The following is a 16,058-nucleotide window of genomic DNA, read 5'->3' as shown; positions in this document are numbered from 1 at the left end:
GGTAAGTTCTACCATCCAGTTATTCGAGTATCATAATACCTCCAGCAGTGCCAAGGAGCAGGGCAGTTACATTTGCCAGGGGGATTAGGAAAAAGTTCTTAAAGGAGATGAAAGGTGAGCAGAATCATGAAGGATGACTGGGATTCCAGACGTAGAGAGAGAGGAGAGAGGAGAGCAGAAAAGCAGTCCAGTAGAGCAACGACCCAGGGAGACCATTCAAGGTGCGCTACCGAACTATTTGTTTTTTTCCCCAAAGAAAATGACCTCACCCTGATTAAGAATTCCCACTAGATCTCTGAGCCCTGATCACCAATGGCTCGGGGTAGATCGGGAAGTACCTCAATTGCTCCGCGCTCTCTTGAGCAGCTGGGTTCCCTGCTGTTCCCCAGCACCTACGTCACACGGTGGGCCAGAGGAATGAAAGCAAGGGACATAAACCAGGGAGTGATGACAGTTTTGATGGGGGGGGAGAGCCACTGGCTAAAATGGAGAGGGGGTGACTTACTCGACAGAGACATCATCAAGGCCAATGAGAGGGTCGCTGGTTCTCATCAACCCATTCAAAAGTACTTCTAGCTTTATTTCTAAAATACATCTTGCACCCGTCCACTTCCCTCTACTTCCACAGCCAACATTCCTGGGTCTACACCAAAGCCCCAACACCCCCCATCAGCTTGTGTAGTGCCAACCACCCACCTCCATGCAAACTGGTCTCCCTCCCTCTCCTGCCAGCAGCCGGGCCTCTTCTCAAGACATACGACGGTGCCACAGCCATGATTAAAAGCACCCAGTAACTTTCCATCGATTTTGGAATAAAATACCTATTTTTTTAACCAGAGCCTGCCAAGATCTCTCTCTGCCCACCCGCACCACCTCACCTCATACGCTTCCCTGCCTGCTGCCACCTGCCTTCCTTCTTCCCTTGAACATGCCAAGCTCCTTCCACAGACAAGGGCAATGTCCTCACTTTCTCCCTGCCCAGGAATGGTCCTCCCCTGGGTCCCCAGACACCTGGCTTCTTCTCATCTTTCGATTCTCATCTCAAAAAATCATCTCCCCAGAGAGGTTTCCCCTGACTTCTCTAAAGTAAAGCCTTCACCTCAGCCCAATCTTATTTTCTTGTGACTTTGTGAAATAATTTTGTTTCCTTGTGTATTGTCAGTCTTCCTCCACTATAAGTTTTTATTCCCCCCTCTTTTTTTTCATTTAAGTGCAGCTAACACACAATGTTACATTAGTTTCAGGTGTACAAGGTAGTGATTCCACAAGTCTATGCATTACGCTGTGCTCACCACCCTGTAGCTACCATCTGTCACCGTGCAATGTTACACAGTGTCATTGACTATATTCCCTATGCTGTACCTTTTATCCCGGTGATTTAGTCCATAACTGGCAGCCCATATCCCACTACAAGTTATAAAAAGTATTAACTCTTTCTTTAGGACCGACAACAGAGCACAGGGTAGATGCTCAATGAATACTGAATGAATGAATGAAAATGAATGGATGAATGAATGATTCCACCAGTGGACCCCGCTTCAGACAACCTCTATGCCCTTCTTAAGACCTCGGTTTCCTTATCAAATAAAGGTGATAGAATGCCATGGATTTCTAAACTCTCCTCCAGAGCTGATGTTCCGCGATTCTGAGCCAGAGCTTGGCAAACTCGGTCCGCAAAGGCCCGGATCGTAAACAGTTTAGGCTCTGCGGGTCACAGTTTCTGCTGCAGGTACTCACCGTCACCAGTGCGGCAAGAAAGCAGCCACAGATAATAGGTAAACAAGCGGGGCTGGCTGTGTTGCAATAAACCTGTATTCACAGAAACAGGTGGTAGGACACATTTAGTCCATGGTCTGGAATCTACCAAACCATGTGTGCGTTCCTTCCCACCCTCTCAGGTGGCGGCGGCTTTCTCTCTCAAACCCATTGTCCCTACTGTCACTTCCAAAATATTATCCCCACTCCCCAACCCCTTTTTGCCTTTAATTTCGTGCCATCAGATTACACCACTCACGACCCCTCCTTGTTGCCATTCATCTACAGATTCCTTGAACAATTTAGCATCTGGTGCAAGTCCTCTCCCTTCCTCAAATGCTTCTCCCATCAAAGTTCTCAGGAATTGCCATTTTTATGAACGTAGTCCAAAGTCCACACTTTGTCCTCATGTCTCCTTGACTTCCTCATTTCCCCAATGATCCTATCCTACACCCCACCTCAGCCACCCAGTCCCAAGGTTGTACCCTAAACTATCTTATTAGCCCTCTTATAGTCTATTCTCCACACAGCAGTCAGAGGGCTCCTTTTGGAACACACATGTCATCACTCTGCTACTCAAACCCTGTAACGCTTCCCACAGTGTCTCTCAGAATGAAACCCAAACTCCTTACTTACCTCAGTCAGCGCCGGGTCATGTGGGTGGTGGTTGGCTGTGACTCATCTACCACTCCGCACCCCTCCCTTCATTCTACCTCACGGTCCTCCTTGCTATTCCTCAGGTCTGGCATGAACCTGCCTCAGAACCTTTGCATCTTCTGTTCTCTGTGTCTGGAACATTCTTTCCTCAGATGTCCACTTGGCTTTTTCATTTCCCTGCGTCTGCTTACATATCACCTTATCGAAGAGGCCTTTCCTGGTCACCCTAACTCGAATACAACCTCCCTACACTCCATCGCTCTCTATACTCAGGGAAGCGTATGAGGTGAGGTGGTGCGGGTGGGCAGAGAGAGATCTTGGCAGGCTCTGGTTAAAAAAATATCTTTTGTTTTTGTTTTTTAAAGATTGATTTATTTTACAGAGAGAAAGAGAGAGAGTGAGTAAGTGGTGGGGAAGAGCAGAGGGAGGCGGGGGGAGAGAGAGAATGTCAAGCAGACTCCCTGCTGACCATGGAGCCCAAAGTGGGGCTCCATCTCAGGACCCTGAGATCATGACCTGAGCCAAAATCAAGAGTCAGATGCTTAACTGACTGAGTCACCCAGGCGCGCCTGTTTCTTTTTTTTAAGTAAGGTTCAGACTTCATTAAAATCTTCATTGAAGGGGCTCCTGGGTGGCACAGCGGTTAAGCGTCTGCCTTCGGCTCAGGGCGTGATCCCGGTGTTCTGGGATCGAGCCCCACATCAGGCTCCTCTGCTATGTGCCTGCTTCTTCCTCTCCCATTCCCCCTGCTTGTGTTCCCTCTCTCGCTGGCTGTCTCTATCCCTGTCAAATAAATAAATAAAATCTTTTAAAAAAAAATCTTCATTGAAGCAATTGTCCTCTATAGTTTTCTAAATAAAACCGTCTTTATTGTTTTTCTATTGAGTTATAATTAACATAGTTATATTAGTTGCAGTTGTACAATATAGTAATTCAACAATTCTATATATTACTCAGTGCTCATCATGGTAAGTGTTCTCTTAATCCCAATCACCTATTTCACCCTTCCCCCCACACCCACCTCGACTCTGGCAACCACCAATTTGTGCTCTGTATTTAAGAGTCTTTTTTGGTTTTGCTCTTTTTTTGATTTGTTTGTTTCCTAAATTCCATATATGAGTGAAATCATATGGTCTTTGTCTTTCCCTGACTTATTTCAATTAGAATTACACCCTCTAGGTCCATCCATGTTGTTGCAAATGGCCAGATCTCATTCCTTTTTATGGCTGAGTGAGATTCTATTATCTACGTACACCACTTCTTTATCCGTTCATCTACTGAGGGATACGTTTTTGTCTTCATAGTACTTGACACAACCTGACACATCTATTTCCTTTTACTTTGCAATTTCTGGAGTACGAATTGTAGCACAGTTGGAACACCGTCTTATTTTGCTATACGTTGAGCACTAAAACCACAGGGCATGGCACACAGAAAGTACTCAAACATTTTCTGAACTTGTTAAACCAAATAGTTTTGGAAGCGACTTACCTTCTCTCAGAGCTGCTGCTAGTAATGAGGCTGCCTGGGGAGGCTCTCCTGGGTCCGGTTTAATGAGGAGGTGGGGCTCTAGATGGACATCCTCAAATCCACTCAGTTCTCCAAGTTCAGCATAGATATGCAGCTTCTCCTCCAAATATGTGCAAATTTGTTGGTCTTGGTTACTGAGTATTTCTATGAAATAGTATTTACCATGGAAGGTTATCAGATGAATACAGCAACTGTATGAAAATCCAAGCTCGAAGATAAAGACGTTCCTCGTTAGCAAGCAGTATGGTCTCACAGGTCTAGTACAAGCTGTTGAGTGGGCCACAACCAGGTTCAAATCCTCATTATTCCACTTAGTGATTGTAACCTTTAGCAAATGACCTAACAACTCTGAGCGTCCATTGTCTTTTCCGTACACTTACTGTACTCAGATGTTCGTCCTTTCCCATGCCCCTAACTCCAGAAACACTTGCACAACTATTCTTTGTTCAGGCTGTTTTCTATTAAGACTGAACAGTAAGCTCAGGAATGAAAATTGAGGTGGCGCCGTTCATGATGACTGATACCCACAAGGGAAAACAAGGCAAAGGCCCAAAGCCACTCAGGCTTCAGCCCATCTTGGTTAAAACCAAACCTACTGGTTTATGTTCTTATTTCTAAACATCCAATTTCCTTGACCATCTTTGCACGCATCATTTTCCTCTGATTCCAACATATCACATGATTCTTACTGTTTAAAGGGAGCTTAACCAGCATCTAATCCAGGCGTTCTCAGTCTGCCTCAGTGTCACCTGAGAAGAGTTTTAAATACTGACATCCACAGCCACCTTCCACAAATTTTTTTTTTTTTTAATTTATTTATTTATGTGACAGAGAGACAGCCAGCAAGAGAGGGAACACAAGCAGGCGGAGTGGGAGAGGAAGAAGCAGGCTCCCAGAGGAGGAGCCCGATGTGGGACTCGATCCCGGAACGCCAGGATCACTCCCTGAGCCGAAGGCAGACACTTAACGACTGCGCTACCCAGGAGCCCCCTTCCACAGATTCTGAGTGAATTGGTTGAGCGTAGGGCCCAGGCATCAGAATTTTTACAAAACTCCCAAAGTAATTCTGATGTTCATCCAGAGATGAGACTCACTGAGCTAATCTAATTTCCTTAATTCACAGACTTGGAAACTAATGACCAGAGCTAATGGGCTCCTTGTCCAAAGTCACACAACTGTGACCTGACAGTGCCGGGACTGGATGATAACACTGCTGGATGGTGACCCCAACGCACACGGGGACCACGCTGCCCACAGTTCTTGCTTTCTACATATTATGTGCCCATTTTTTTTTAATTGTTATGTATTTTAAATCACTAAGGAGGAAGGAGGGGGAGACAGTCACCTTATCTGAACACTCCTAGTGCCAATACTTTTTTTTTTTCTGAAGAGTGGTGGGTGGGCCTCAGATACACAGAGTTAGATTAACCATTTCTTTACAACCTCCCACTCACAACATGTGGGCCTTCCCAACATCCAAGGAGAACACCATAGCCAGGGGATCAGAGATGTCTGCACGGTACCTTGACATTGCTGAATTCTGGCCACTCTTGCTTCAGCTTTCCGCCTCTCTTCATCAGATTCGCTTGTCCTTCCCCCGTCTTCTTCTGGGCAACTTTAAGAGACAATAGTCAAGACAGACAACTGAAACCAAATCCAAATATCTTTAAGTTCATTAGTAAGACATGGGGAGTTGGCAGCAGCATTATTCAGAAAAGAAAAATTCAGCATAAAGAGAATTGTTCATGTCCTCTAGCCAAGATATCTGGTTCTCCCGAGTATATAAAGGACCTTGCACAATATGACATAGCTCTCAAAGTCAGAAGTACAGGATGATTCAAAAATTCCAACAAACACACATACACAAACATACACTCAGGTACACATGTACCCACACCCCCACACCCTACTCTACCAACACTAGCATTCGGGGTAACTAAAATACTGTTTTGCTTTCTACTACACTTGGGTACTTCTTCATGGGACAGAGGAGAGGGAGTTGGAGGGCACAGAGGGTAGGGTGCCAGGTTGGGTGTGGTGCAGTGGAGGTGGAAGAATTTTATAAAACACCATTCAAGATCGATCTAATCAAATTACCATGAAGAATGATCACCCTCACCGCATCTCGTTCATAAAAACTTATAAAACCGCAAGTGATGAGAAGTAAATTGACTTAGAACACTTAGATCCACCAATCGAAAAGTGTTTATTGAAGGATTCTTCAGAATTAGCCACAAAGAGAAACAAAAGGCAAAGCCCCTGCCCTCGAGGAGCTTCCAATCTAGTAAACGTATATATACAATAAGGGTAAGAGCTACAAGGTGGTTTATGACAAGCACCGAGGAAACGCTTTATAGAGCAGATGATCAAGAATTTCAGATAAGGAAGAGACCACTGGCGCTGAAGAGGTCTTCACGAAGGAGGGAAGCCATGAGCTGCGCCAAAGATGAGCAGGATTCATGCAGGCAGAGGGGAGGTCGGGCTTTACATGCAGGGAGGTGCAGGGAACAAAGCTGCAGATGAGGGGCTATCGGCGGCAGGGGCAGGGGGCAGGGAGCAGACCCTTCTGGCTGAGGCCAAGTGTCCATGCAGAGGAAACATGGTTAGAATACTTTCCCAATTGGACAAGTCCGTTCCCTAGAGTGTGGACAGAAGGAAATGTTACCTTTCTACTGCCTGTTGGATTCGTCTCATCCAGTTATTTCGTTCCTCCTTGGAGTTGGTATGAATTTCATACATCTCAGGACCCGCAGACGAAGCACTGATTAGAAACATTCCTCTTTCCTCATTGGCAACTTCTCTAGCAATGAGCTTCTGAAGGGAAATAACCGAAGGCTTCTGATCCTACAGAACAGAGGAAGGTGTGCAGATAAAACGGCATCCGACCAAGACCAAAGGTCTCACCAAGCACATCAGCTAAGGAAAGCGAGAGTACTAGGCAAATCATTTCACTTTGAGCTTTCAAAAGCGCTGTGGAAGCGGGTAAGCTCTCCAACAGAAGGGGTATGGTGAGGAGAGGATGGAGAAAAAGGATACAGGAATATGTTTGTCCTTAAGAATGAGTGGCTTAAAAGGACAACTTTTAAAAAGACAGAACAATCGGAGCAGTAAGAATATCAAAATGCCATAGTCAGGGGCTTGGGGGCTTTCCTAGGAGGGCATGGGGTAGAAAATAGCATCTCGAATATCACAGACCTAAGAGCCCATCAAATTTAGCAGGGTTTAGAGCGGACCGTGAAAATGACAGTGAAGAGGGGCCGTGACCTCAGATTCCCTGAGCATAACCAGTGTCGTCTTCTACCGTAGGAGAGAGCACAGCGACTGAACTTCTGTGGTTCTGCCTGCGAACGCCCACCACCACGTGAGCCTTTCTAGGCAGGAATGGCTCTGATTCATCTTTGTACACCGAGAGCAGGCTTTCAGTAAATGTCTGTAGAAATGGATTTAGCATAATTCCATCAGAGCGAAGAGGAAGAAAGGCTAACATTCGTCATACATGCCATGACTAAATCTCCTCTTCTACGCACGTTTACTGCGATCTTTCAAGGTCCCATTCTCAGCGCTGGGGATGATGAGTAAGGGAATACTACTAATCTGGGTAGGGAGCCGTAGTTGAAATAAATAAAAGAATGCCTGCAGGAGATAAACAGTTTTGGGAGCTAAGTATGAAGAATTTTCTTTGGTTTGTGGCTTTCATCACTGTTTAGAGTCAGTAGCAGTACGAGGATTGGCGTCTCCGTCACGGACTGAGTGATACCTTCACCCAGAACACACCACTACAATCCTCACAGCTGCCTCTGCAGTGCTTCTGTCTGCCTGCCCAGCATCACACAGCTCTGCCACATCTAAAGTTGTGTGCAAGGCTGTACCTAGAATACCTTTTCAGCCCATTCTTCTCTGAGCAGCAAAAAACAAAACCAAAAAATAACAACTTTTTGAATACTGTCCTAATTAGGGTGGGCCCCTGAGCACTATTAATATCCTCCACTCAGTCATGGACATACTATCTAAGACCTCATTTGCTTTCCTTCCTTCCTTGCACAGACTTAGGCTTCTCAGCTTACAAGGTAAATGGCCTCTGTATAGAAAAGGCAGAGTAGGTTTAAATTGCTTCAGACATTAGCAAGGATGAAACTATCTGCACCAGCTGGCTAGTGCTATAGAAGGAGAAGAGGTGGTAGGTAAGGTCAGATATTTTTTTAAATGAAAAATACATAAGCAGGTAGAAAGTAGCATTAATTAAATCACCATCAGATGAGGAGACATTGGGGGCACGTTCATCATTATTCATATTAATCACACAAGAACACTAGAGATGATCAAGAATTCAAATTAAATCTCTAGAAATGGAAGTAACTGGTCTACCTTAGAAACAGACGTTAAAAATTGATCATGCCCAGGCCTCAGCCAGCCTGCAGAGATGTTTGGCTCCTGCCACAGTATTTTAAAAACTTTTTCTTTAACAGTCGCCAATATTTAAAAACTGGGGGTTTTCCTTTATTTATTTTTTAAAAAGTAGATTTATGGGTTCTTGGAAAAAGCAGACTGGCAATCCTGGGCCCATGTACTCATGTGAACACACGGGCTGTCACTGAGTAATCCCTGCCTTCTGGGAGATAGGCCATGTTCTCACAAGGTCACTACAGTCTCTAGCACTTGCTATGGGATCCTTGATCCCAAGCCCACTCCCAGTTCCCTCCTGTGTGTTTCCTGCCAAACCCTTGAGGCGGGCTGCCAGCCTCTGCCCCAGGGGAAGAGGAAAAGGAGCTGCTACATTTAGCACTGTTGTCACCCCATCTCTGTCTCCATTTGGGATTCCACGGAGTGGCTGACTCCGCTAGGAATGCCATTCAAAATCCCACTGTGACAACAAGATCTTCAGACTGCTTCCTGTTTCAAACTTGAACTTGCACATCTCCAAGTTCCCTTGTCTTTTTTATTATTCATTTTGAAGTTACCTTCTTTAATATTTAAGAGATCCTCCTACACACAGTAGTGCAGGATTTAATGAACTTATCTATTTTTTCCTAGTCATTTCATAAGGTTTGGGTCCTACTCCCATTTCTAGCCGAGTCCTCTTTAAAAGCAAAATTCTCTTGTAGGGACTCCATTTTTCTGCTGTTTTCAGCTGCTCATCTTCTGGCCATTTCCAAATTCATCCTGTCTTTCGTAACATGTAGTAAGTCAAGCCTTTCCTAAAGCAGTTTTTCTAATAGCACAAAGAGCAGAGAAACTTACCTGTGGGTGTTAGCAGGAAGCTTTCTCCAATGCCAAGGAGAGAGCCAGGAAATCCAAACATTCTATAACCCTAGCTAATACAGCAATTCCCTCAAGCTAATATAGCAATTCCCTCAATATAGCGTAAATTAGGTATTTATGACTCGAGGGCTGTGCTAACTAAACTTCTGTGATGCAGCTCAAAACCATATCTTGAACAGTACAGTGCCCTTGAGTCCTTAAGGATAATGCTTCTATTTTGCTCCCTGACATGGACAAGGGCTTAGCTGGCTCTTATGAAAGCTGCTATGTATCAACCTAACAACGCCATGAAACAGTATCGGCACCATCTTACTGTTGTCCAGAGCCAAACCCCTTCTACGGAGAGGAGCGAAACTGCGGCCACCTTCATTCTGGCATTCGGTGGACTGCATTCCTAACATCCCACTTAATGGCAAACGTGGTCTAAGGCTGACACAGATAACTCTGGAAGAGGTCACATAGGACGGGCAGATCCATATTTCAAGTAGTACTATAAAGTGAACATCACGCCTTCACCTCAATCTGTATGCTATGTTGTCCTAGAAAATAAGACCGTTGTCTTTACGCTGTGTCTCATCTTTGACTCATCAGCAGGTCACCTTGGCCTGTAATAACACCCAAGAAAGGACAATTTGCTTCTCTTTCAGCTCTCTGGTTTTGAACAAACTTTTGTTTCTATAAAGGTGTGGTGTGAATTTGTTTTCTCTTCTAGCATGGTCCTTACCTCCCACAGGACAAACAAAATGGTTCCACCTTCCCACTTACTCTCTCTCCATTCACAGCATCCCAGATAACAGCACAGAGAGGCTGCTTGACAAATCAGTAGGGTGTCACGAAATCTGCAGCATACACAGTTCGAATGCCTCAGAGCCACAGGGACTTGTTCCAGGCTCTTGCTATCCTCTGGAGTAGCTTTGTGAGGCTATCTCTGACCTTTATACAACCCGGCATCTGTGTGCTGATGAAACCAACGTGCCTATCAACAGGGTGAAGAAGCCTACGGGGCCAACCTGACAAGCACAGACGGGCAGGTGAGGCACTCCACTGACCTTTTCCTTCCCCCAAATCCACCCCTGGGCAGCCATGCTTCTGTGTTTTCTCTGAATGGCTAACAGAAACTTCATTAAGCTCTGAATGTGCTAAAACCTGTTGAAACTGATGACATCTATTAGTGATTCCCGAATGTCCTGTCAATGGGTGACAAATAAGAACCATTTCAGAGAGCCACCAGTATAATGCCCACAGTGGTACTGCATCTCAGATTCTTTCCTTTAACAGGGCCTAATGTTCCATGAGGCTGACAAAGTTAATTGGTGACCTCTTCCTTCTTTAATTGAGTCATTTTGGATTGCAAGACACTGTGTAAAAAATGTCATAAATACTGGTTTTACTTCTAGTCTAACTCTGTGCCAGCCACGAGATTAATGTAACACACTATAAAGATAAATTTTATATGAATAATCTTAGTAATTAGAGTCATTATAGTAGAAACAAGAATCTTCTTTAAACTTTAGATACTACAATAATGTTCTCTTGTTTGGCAGAAGGACCATCATGACAGTTATGAATGAGGCAAGCAACGGGTACACCAGGGACAGACCGATGGAAACAGAACAAGATTCTGGAAGAGACCCACTGTTCCCAGCATTAACATCTGAGTGGCTGGGAAGGCATGGTCAGGAAGGGGGTGGGAGAGATCTGGAATATATACCAAGATAGCCAGATGACAGAGAGTCACTTGAGGGGCTTAGGCGAGAGCCTGTCCACCAACCAGTCTCAAGGTACTTCAGTATTTTTACATTAACGATTGACAACTGAATTACCAATTAGCAATTGAATTACCTGACTACGACTCCTGGCTATAAATCAACACTTTTCATGCTTGTTAAACCAAATGAGATGCTTCTTACTGAACATTGCAATCACCAATACTAATGGAAACATAGGGGGTACACTCTTGCCGATGGCTACTTAATTTCACAAGGACTTTCAGGCATTTTTCAAAGATATGTGGGACTCTACCCTTTAAAATATGCATCACATGGCCATATACTTACAACAGCTGCAAAGATGTATTTCTGGTCTTTTTCTTGTAAAAAGAGCAGCACATCAGTTAGAAGTAGAGCCAGGATATCTTCAAAGAAAAGATATCACTAGTATTAATGAAACCAACCACAGTTAAAATACCTTTATCAAATATTCTGATTTCATGATGGAAACTTCAATTTATTAAAAGTAAGAAGACTAAGATTCAGTCTAATTATGGAACTTTTATGAAAATGCCTGTATTTATGATAGCCAAAGAGAAACTCTACAGACAACTTAGCTGTGTTTAAGCATGCATGTGTGTGTAACTACAGGTATATCTCCAGCAATATTTAATCTGGAGCTTTCAAAATGGAAAAGAAATATCCGGGGCGCCTGGGTGGCGCAGTCGTTAAGCGTCTGCCTTCGGCTCAGGGCGTGATCCTGGCGTTCTGGGATCAAGTCCCACATCGGGCTCCTCCACTAGGAGCCTGCTTCTTCCTCTCCCACCCCCCCTGCTTGTGTCCCCTCTCTCGCTGGCTGTCTCTCTCTCTGTCAAATAAATAAATAAAATCTTAAAAAAAAAAATCCAATAAACAAAGGTTCTAATAGAATGGAGCAAATGCTTACCTTTAGAAAAAGAACCTTAATCGTAACTGTTAGAGGGCAGCTTCGGCCTTGAACTATGTATACAATCTGTTGAATCATTCCATCTAGACCTGAGCAGAGTTTGCGATCTTACACGTCCCCCACAAGTTGTTCACAGGAACCCACCTTCACTAGCCGACCATAGAGTTAGCAACCTGCTGATGTGATGCAAGGGACCAAGAGCAAAGGACTTGGAGCACAGGGGTCTACAGACTGGTTAGTAATGTAGTTTGGTCACTGTTCTAATTGTGGTTCATGTTTAGTCCCCACACTGCTGATCAACAAATCCCATTTCAGTCATTAGCTGCAAACACCGTGAAAACTGGATAATCCTCCAAAGGGTTACCTCTGAGTTACCTTTGAGTAACGAGTTCCCTTGGAGTACCTAGAAATTAAAACCTCTTCCTCTCACTTATCGGAGGAAGTTATTAAGATACATTAAACACAGGGAGAGCAGACTGGGGGTTCTTAACCCTGGCTTTACAGCAGACTCACGTGGGAGCCTTTAGCATCCCTATGCGTGGGCTTCATCCCCAGACCAATAAAATTAGAATCTCTGTGAGAAGACCTGAACATCGGGAATTTTGTTTAAGCTCCCAAGGCGGTTCTATAGTGTGTGATCCGTCGAGAAAGCCTGGATCAGGTAAGACGCCACCCACAGAATCAGTCCTTTAGAACTGAATAAACGGTTTTAGACTCTACCTAGTTTAGCAGGGTCAGGTTAAGGCCAGTTAATGCCAAACAGTAGCACTGAGGAAGAGTTTGTGCCACTGCGAGCATGTATATTTCTGCATCTTATTACTCAGTAAGAAACACGACATTCAGAACTCATTTCTCCCCTCGCTGGTGTGACAGCCCCCAGCTGGCTTGGCACACAGCCTCTAGGTGTGTAGGCGTACTGCCTCATTTTCAACACACTACATTTGCCAGAGTAATATTTCCGTGCCAACAGTTAGCAGAAATCTCAGCTCCTTTCATTCCAATATCCCAAACTGCAAATTCATAAAACGTAGATGAAGGCTTTTGCTTGGGGCAGCAAACTCCCACCAAAGATATGCAGCATTTGCCTATTGAAGTCCACGACTTGATGCTTTCCCACTTCCCCAGGGTTTGTGTGTGTGCCTGCCATCTCTGAACCACTCTTCTTTTGAAAATCTGTCCTGTTAAAAGAGTAACATATGTCAAAGGAGGAGAAACAATACCTTTGAAACGACCCGTAGCAGTTTTCCAGTAAACAAGGCCATCATGTAAGAGAGTCCTTTCTTTACTTATCAGTGCTTGCTTCCTGAACACATGGCCGTTTTTGAGCTTTGTGTAGGTTTTGTTTTCGATCTTAGTTAGGATCTCAAGCCATTTTTGGTTTTTCTCATACTCGCTGACTTTTAAATCCACTGCTGCAATCATGTCTTTAATTAAGCACAGGGCTTTGCACAAGTCTTTATGTTCTTCACTTCCTTCTGCATGGGAAAAAGAAAGAACACTATAGAATAAGCCAGAGTGCTGAGGAAGAATATTTTTTTAGTTTTAAATGCAATTAAAATGATACGAAGAGCAAAAATCATACAACAAAAATGCTGGATTAGAGTCACATTATCACTCTGCACCCTTCCTCCCAAAAAGAACTGTTACAAGATTTAATTATAAAAGATTTAATTATCAGATATTCTTCAGCTGAAATACTATCAGTACGATGTCTGGGCTCTGAAGATTGGTCTGACCTGCCCCAAGAGCACTGAATATGTCATGTACTAACCTACGCTTCCTGTCTACCTTCTCAGACACAGGTAATCAAGTAATCCCTTCACTGAATTTCTTAGAACTTAGCCAAGCTGCAGGCCCAGATGAGGGTCCTCTCATGAAAGGGAGCTGCAGGGGGACTTGAACAGGTGCCAGACTCATTTGCCTTCCTGGCTCCCTCCCTCCATAAAAAAATACTCAAAATGATACTTCAACATTTTCTCAACCGAAAAAAATGGGACAAAGGCACTGTGCCTAGTGGGTCAGCCATACTCATGGCAACAGTAGATAATCATTGATTCCAGGTGTTCCTCTTTAAAACACTGGCCATCTGTTTGTATCTCTCAATTATCTGAAGAAAAAGCTCTGGAGGAGTTTCTGGAACATCCTCCTAGAACTCCAGATGAAACTGAATTTAACTATTGTCTTATTGGATAATAAGAAACACCTAGTTCATGTTTATTGAGGCAAACCGAAGTGAAAGTTTCAAGAGGTCAGAAGGTGTCAGAAGGAGAGGAGAAAAGAAAAACTGGCAGAGAAAACAAAAGCCTACAGCAGCAGAAATCAACACACAGAAACAGCAGTCAAGTGAGAGAGGGCAAGTCCTCAAATAGTCTGAACATTTCCAGGTTCTCAATGTCCTACAAGCATGAAGGTTGTTCCAGAAAATCAAGGAACAGATCCTGACAGGGATCTTTCACAAGGAAGATATTTTCTTTCTCACTGTCTGCAAAAGCATCCTCTTTACTACACTTATCAACCTGCAAAAGGTTCTCCTTTCCAAAGAGCATATTTCATAAATAGGAAAGGGGAGTAAAGGACATCAACGTTGAGTTACAAGGTAAGTTGGGGTGAAACCAAGAAAAGGCTCAGTTTTCTTTTGACCTTCAGGGACAAATTACTGTCTTGTGATGGCAGGCTACCCTAAGTGATGCAGCATCAGCCCCACCTGGGAGTCTTACTAGGGACGCTGGGTTCCACCCCAGACTTCATTGAAGCAGAATGTGCATGTAAAGCAAGATCTGCAGGAGAGGAATATGCCTAACGAAGTTTGAGAAGCACTGCCATAACCATGTCCCATAAACCAATGCTCCCAGGAGCCAGAGAGAGCGAGAATGGACCATTGGTAAGGTCTGACCTAAGGAAGCAGGGTCCATTCAACCATCATGCCAGCTATATCCGAAAAGCCCTGCGTCACACTTACCACTTCTGACACACAGTAGGTAATGACTGTTATTCATTCTACCAGGAATTCGGCATGGGCTGATTCTTAGAGTAGCAGTAGCCGACCTAACACAATCTGGCACACTTTTGTCTTTGAGGTATTGTATTAAATTCTAGCCTTAAGACAATATGAACATCATACAACTGAAAGCCTTAATTCTGTTTTCATTATTTTGCTGAGAGCAACATTTATGAGGCTTTTCTCTGCGTACGGTGCCTATATTTTCTTTTATATTGAATTACAGGGAGAAGTAAAAATGGAATACAAGGAATAGAGGCTACCATTCCTGCCTGAACTTAGTTGTTAATGTGACTGAAAAAAGGAAACACTAATTCATATATTTCTGCGTGCCTAGACCGCTTCCCAAAAAGAGGATGTTAGAGGTTGACTTTTTTAGAGGGGGTGCTTAAGAGCTCATTACCCCTTTCATTACTTCCAAGGCAACTGGTCATAACAAAGGTAATAAAAACAGTTCCCGCTTAGTGAGTCCTTTGTTTACAGCAGGCTCTGCACTGGGCATTTTATGCAACAATCTCATTTAATCCTCACAATTCCCCGAGGATTAACTGAGGCTCCTTTAACGAATGTGCCCAACCAATGAGTTGCAAAACCAAGTATATGCAATGGCAATACAAGTTCACACGATTCTAAACCCAAGCCCTTGTTAACCTAACATGCTACCCTCCGACCAATAATTTACTCAAGATCAATAAGCTAGCTGGAGGAACAGGCATTTTTATTTAATTGTTCACTGCTCTGGTATGTTTCTATTTATTGATAGCCTCTACTGTACCAGTCACTGCACTAGGCATTCAAGATCCAGCCATGAACCAGACAGACACACGCCTTCTCGATCCTTCAGGAGCTTACGGTCCAGCCATGTGCGTTACTAGCTTCTTAAAAGATGCCTAGATGTTACCCCTGGAACTTGATGAACTCACAGGGTAAACAATAGCTCCCTCAGAAATCATTCTCAAATCTAGTGATTCACTGCTTGGAAGATGTGACATCTGGTGATAGGATCCATGGGGTATGTTTCATCAGACTACTGATAAGGTAACAGGAAGATGAGGAAACAGAGGTATTAAGATCCAGACACAGGGAAATTGAAGAGGGGAGAGGCAGAACCAAAGTATGAAGAACGCTGCTTGGCTTAGGCTGCCTGGAGCAATTCAGACTACTGCCCGAGCTACACTATAAAGCATAACGTCTCAAAACGGAT

At 44.0% G+C, this 16,058-nt stretch overlaps 1 protein-coding gene across 10 annotated transcripts in view; it reads right to left on the bottom strand.

The window, feature by feature from the left end:
• ARHGEF28 (Rho guanine nucleotide exchange factor 28) overlaps positions 1-16,058 on the bottom strand; it is a 298,167-nt gene that overhangs the window by 42,493 nt on the left and 239,616 nt on the right. For all 10 annotated transcript variants that reach the window (XM_026498793.4, XM_057307006.1, XM_057307008.1 and 7 more), the window contains 5 exons: positions 13,077-13,331; positions 11,259-11,335; positions 6,608-6,786; positions 5,466-5,557; positions 3,904-4,086 (listed from right to left, as the gene is read on the bottom strand). In XM_026498793.4, coding sequence (XP_026354578.3) covers positions 3,904-4,086; positions 5,466-5,557; positions 6,608-6,786; positions 11,259-11,335; positions 13,077-13,331 — 786 coding nt within the window. The remainder of the gene's footprint in view (positions 1-3,903; positions 4,087-5,465; positions 5,558-6,607; positions 6,787-11,258; positions 11,336-13,076; positions 13,332-16,058) is intronic.

The sequence above is a fragment of the Ursus arctos genome, unplaced genomic scaffold, assembly GCF_023065955.2.
Source record: "Ursus arctos isolate Adak ecotype North America unplaced genomic scaffold, UrsArc2.0 scaffold_5, whole genome shotgun sequence".
Lineage (NCBI taxonomy): Eukaryota > Metazoa > Chordata > Mammalia > Carnivora > Ursidae > Ursus > Ursus arctos.
Note: the sequence above shows the minus strand (reverse complement) of the source record. Positions and strands in the feature narration are given on the sequence as shown.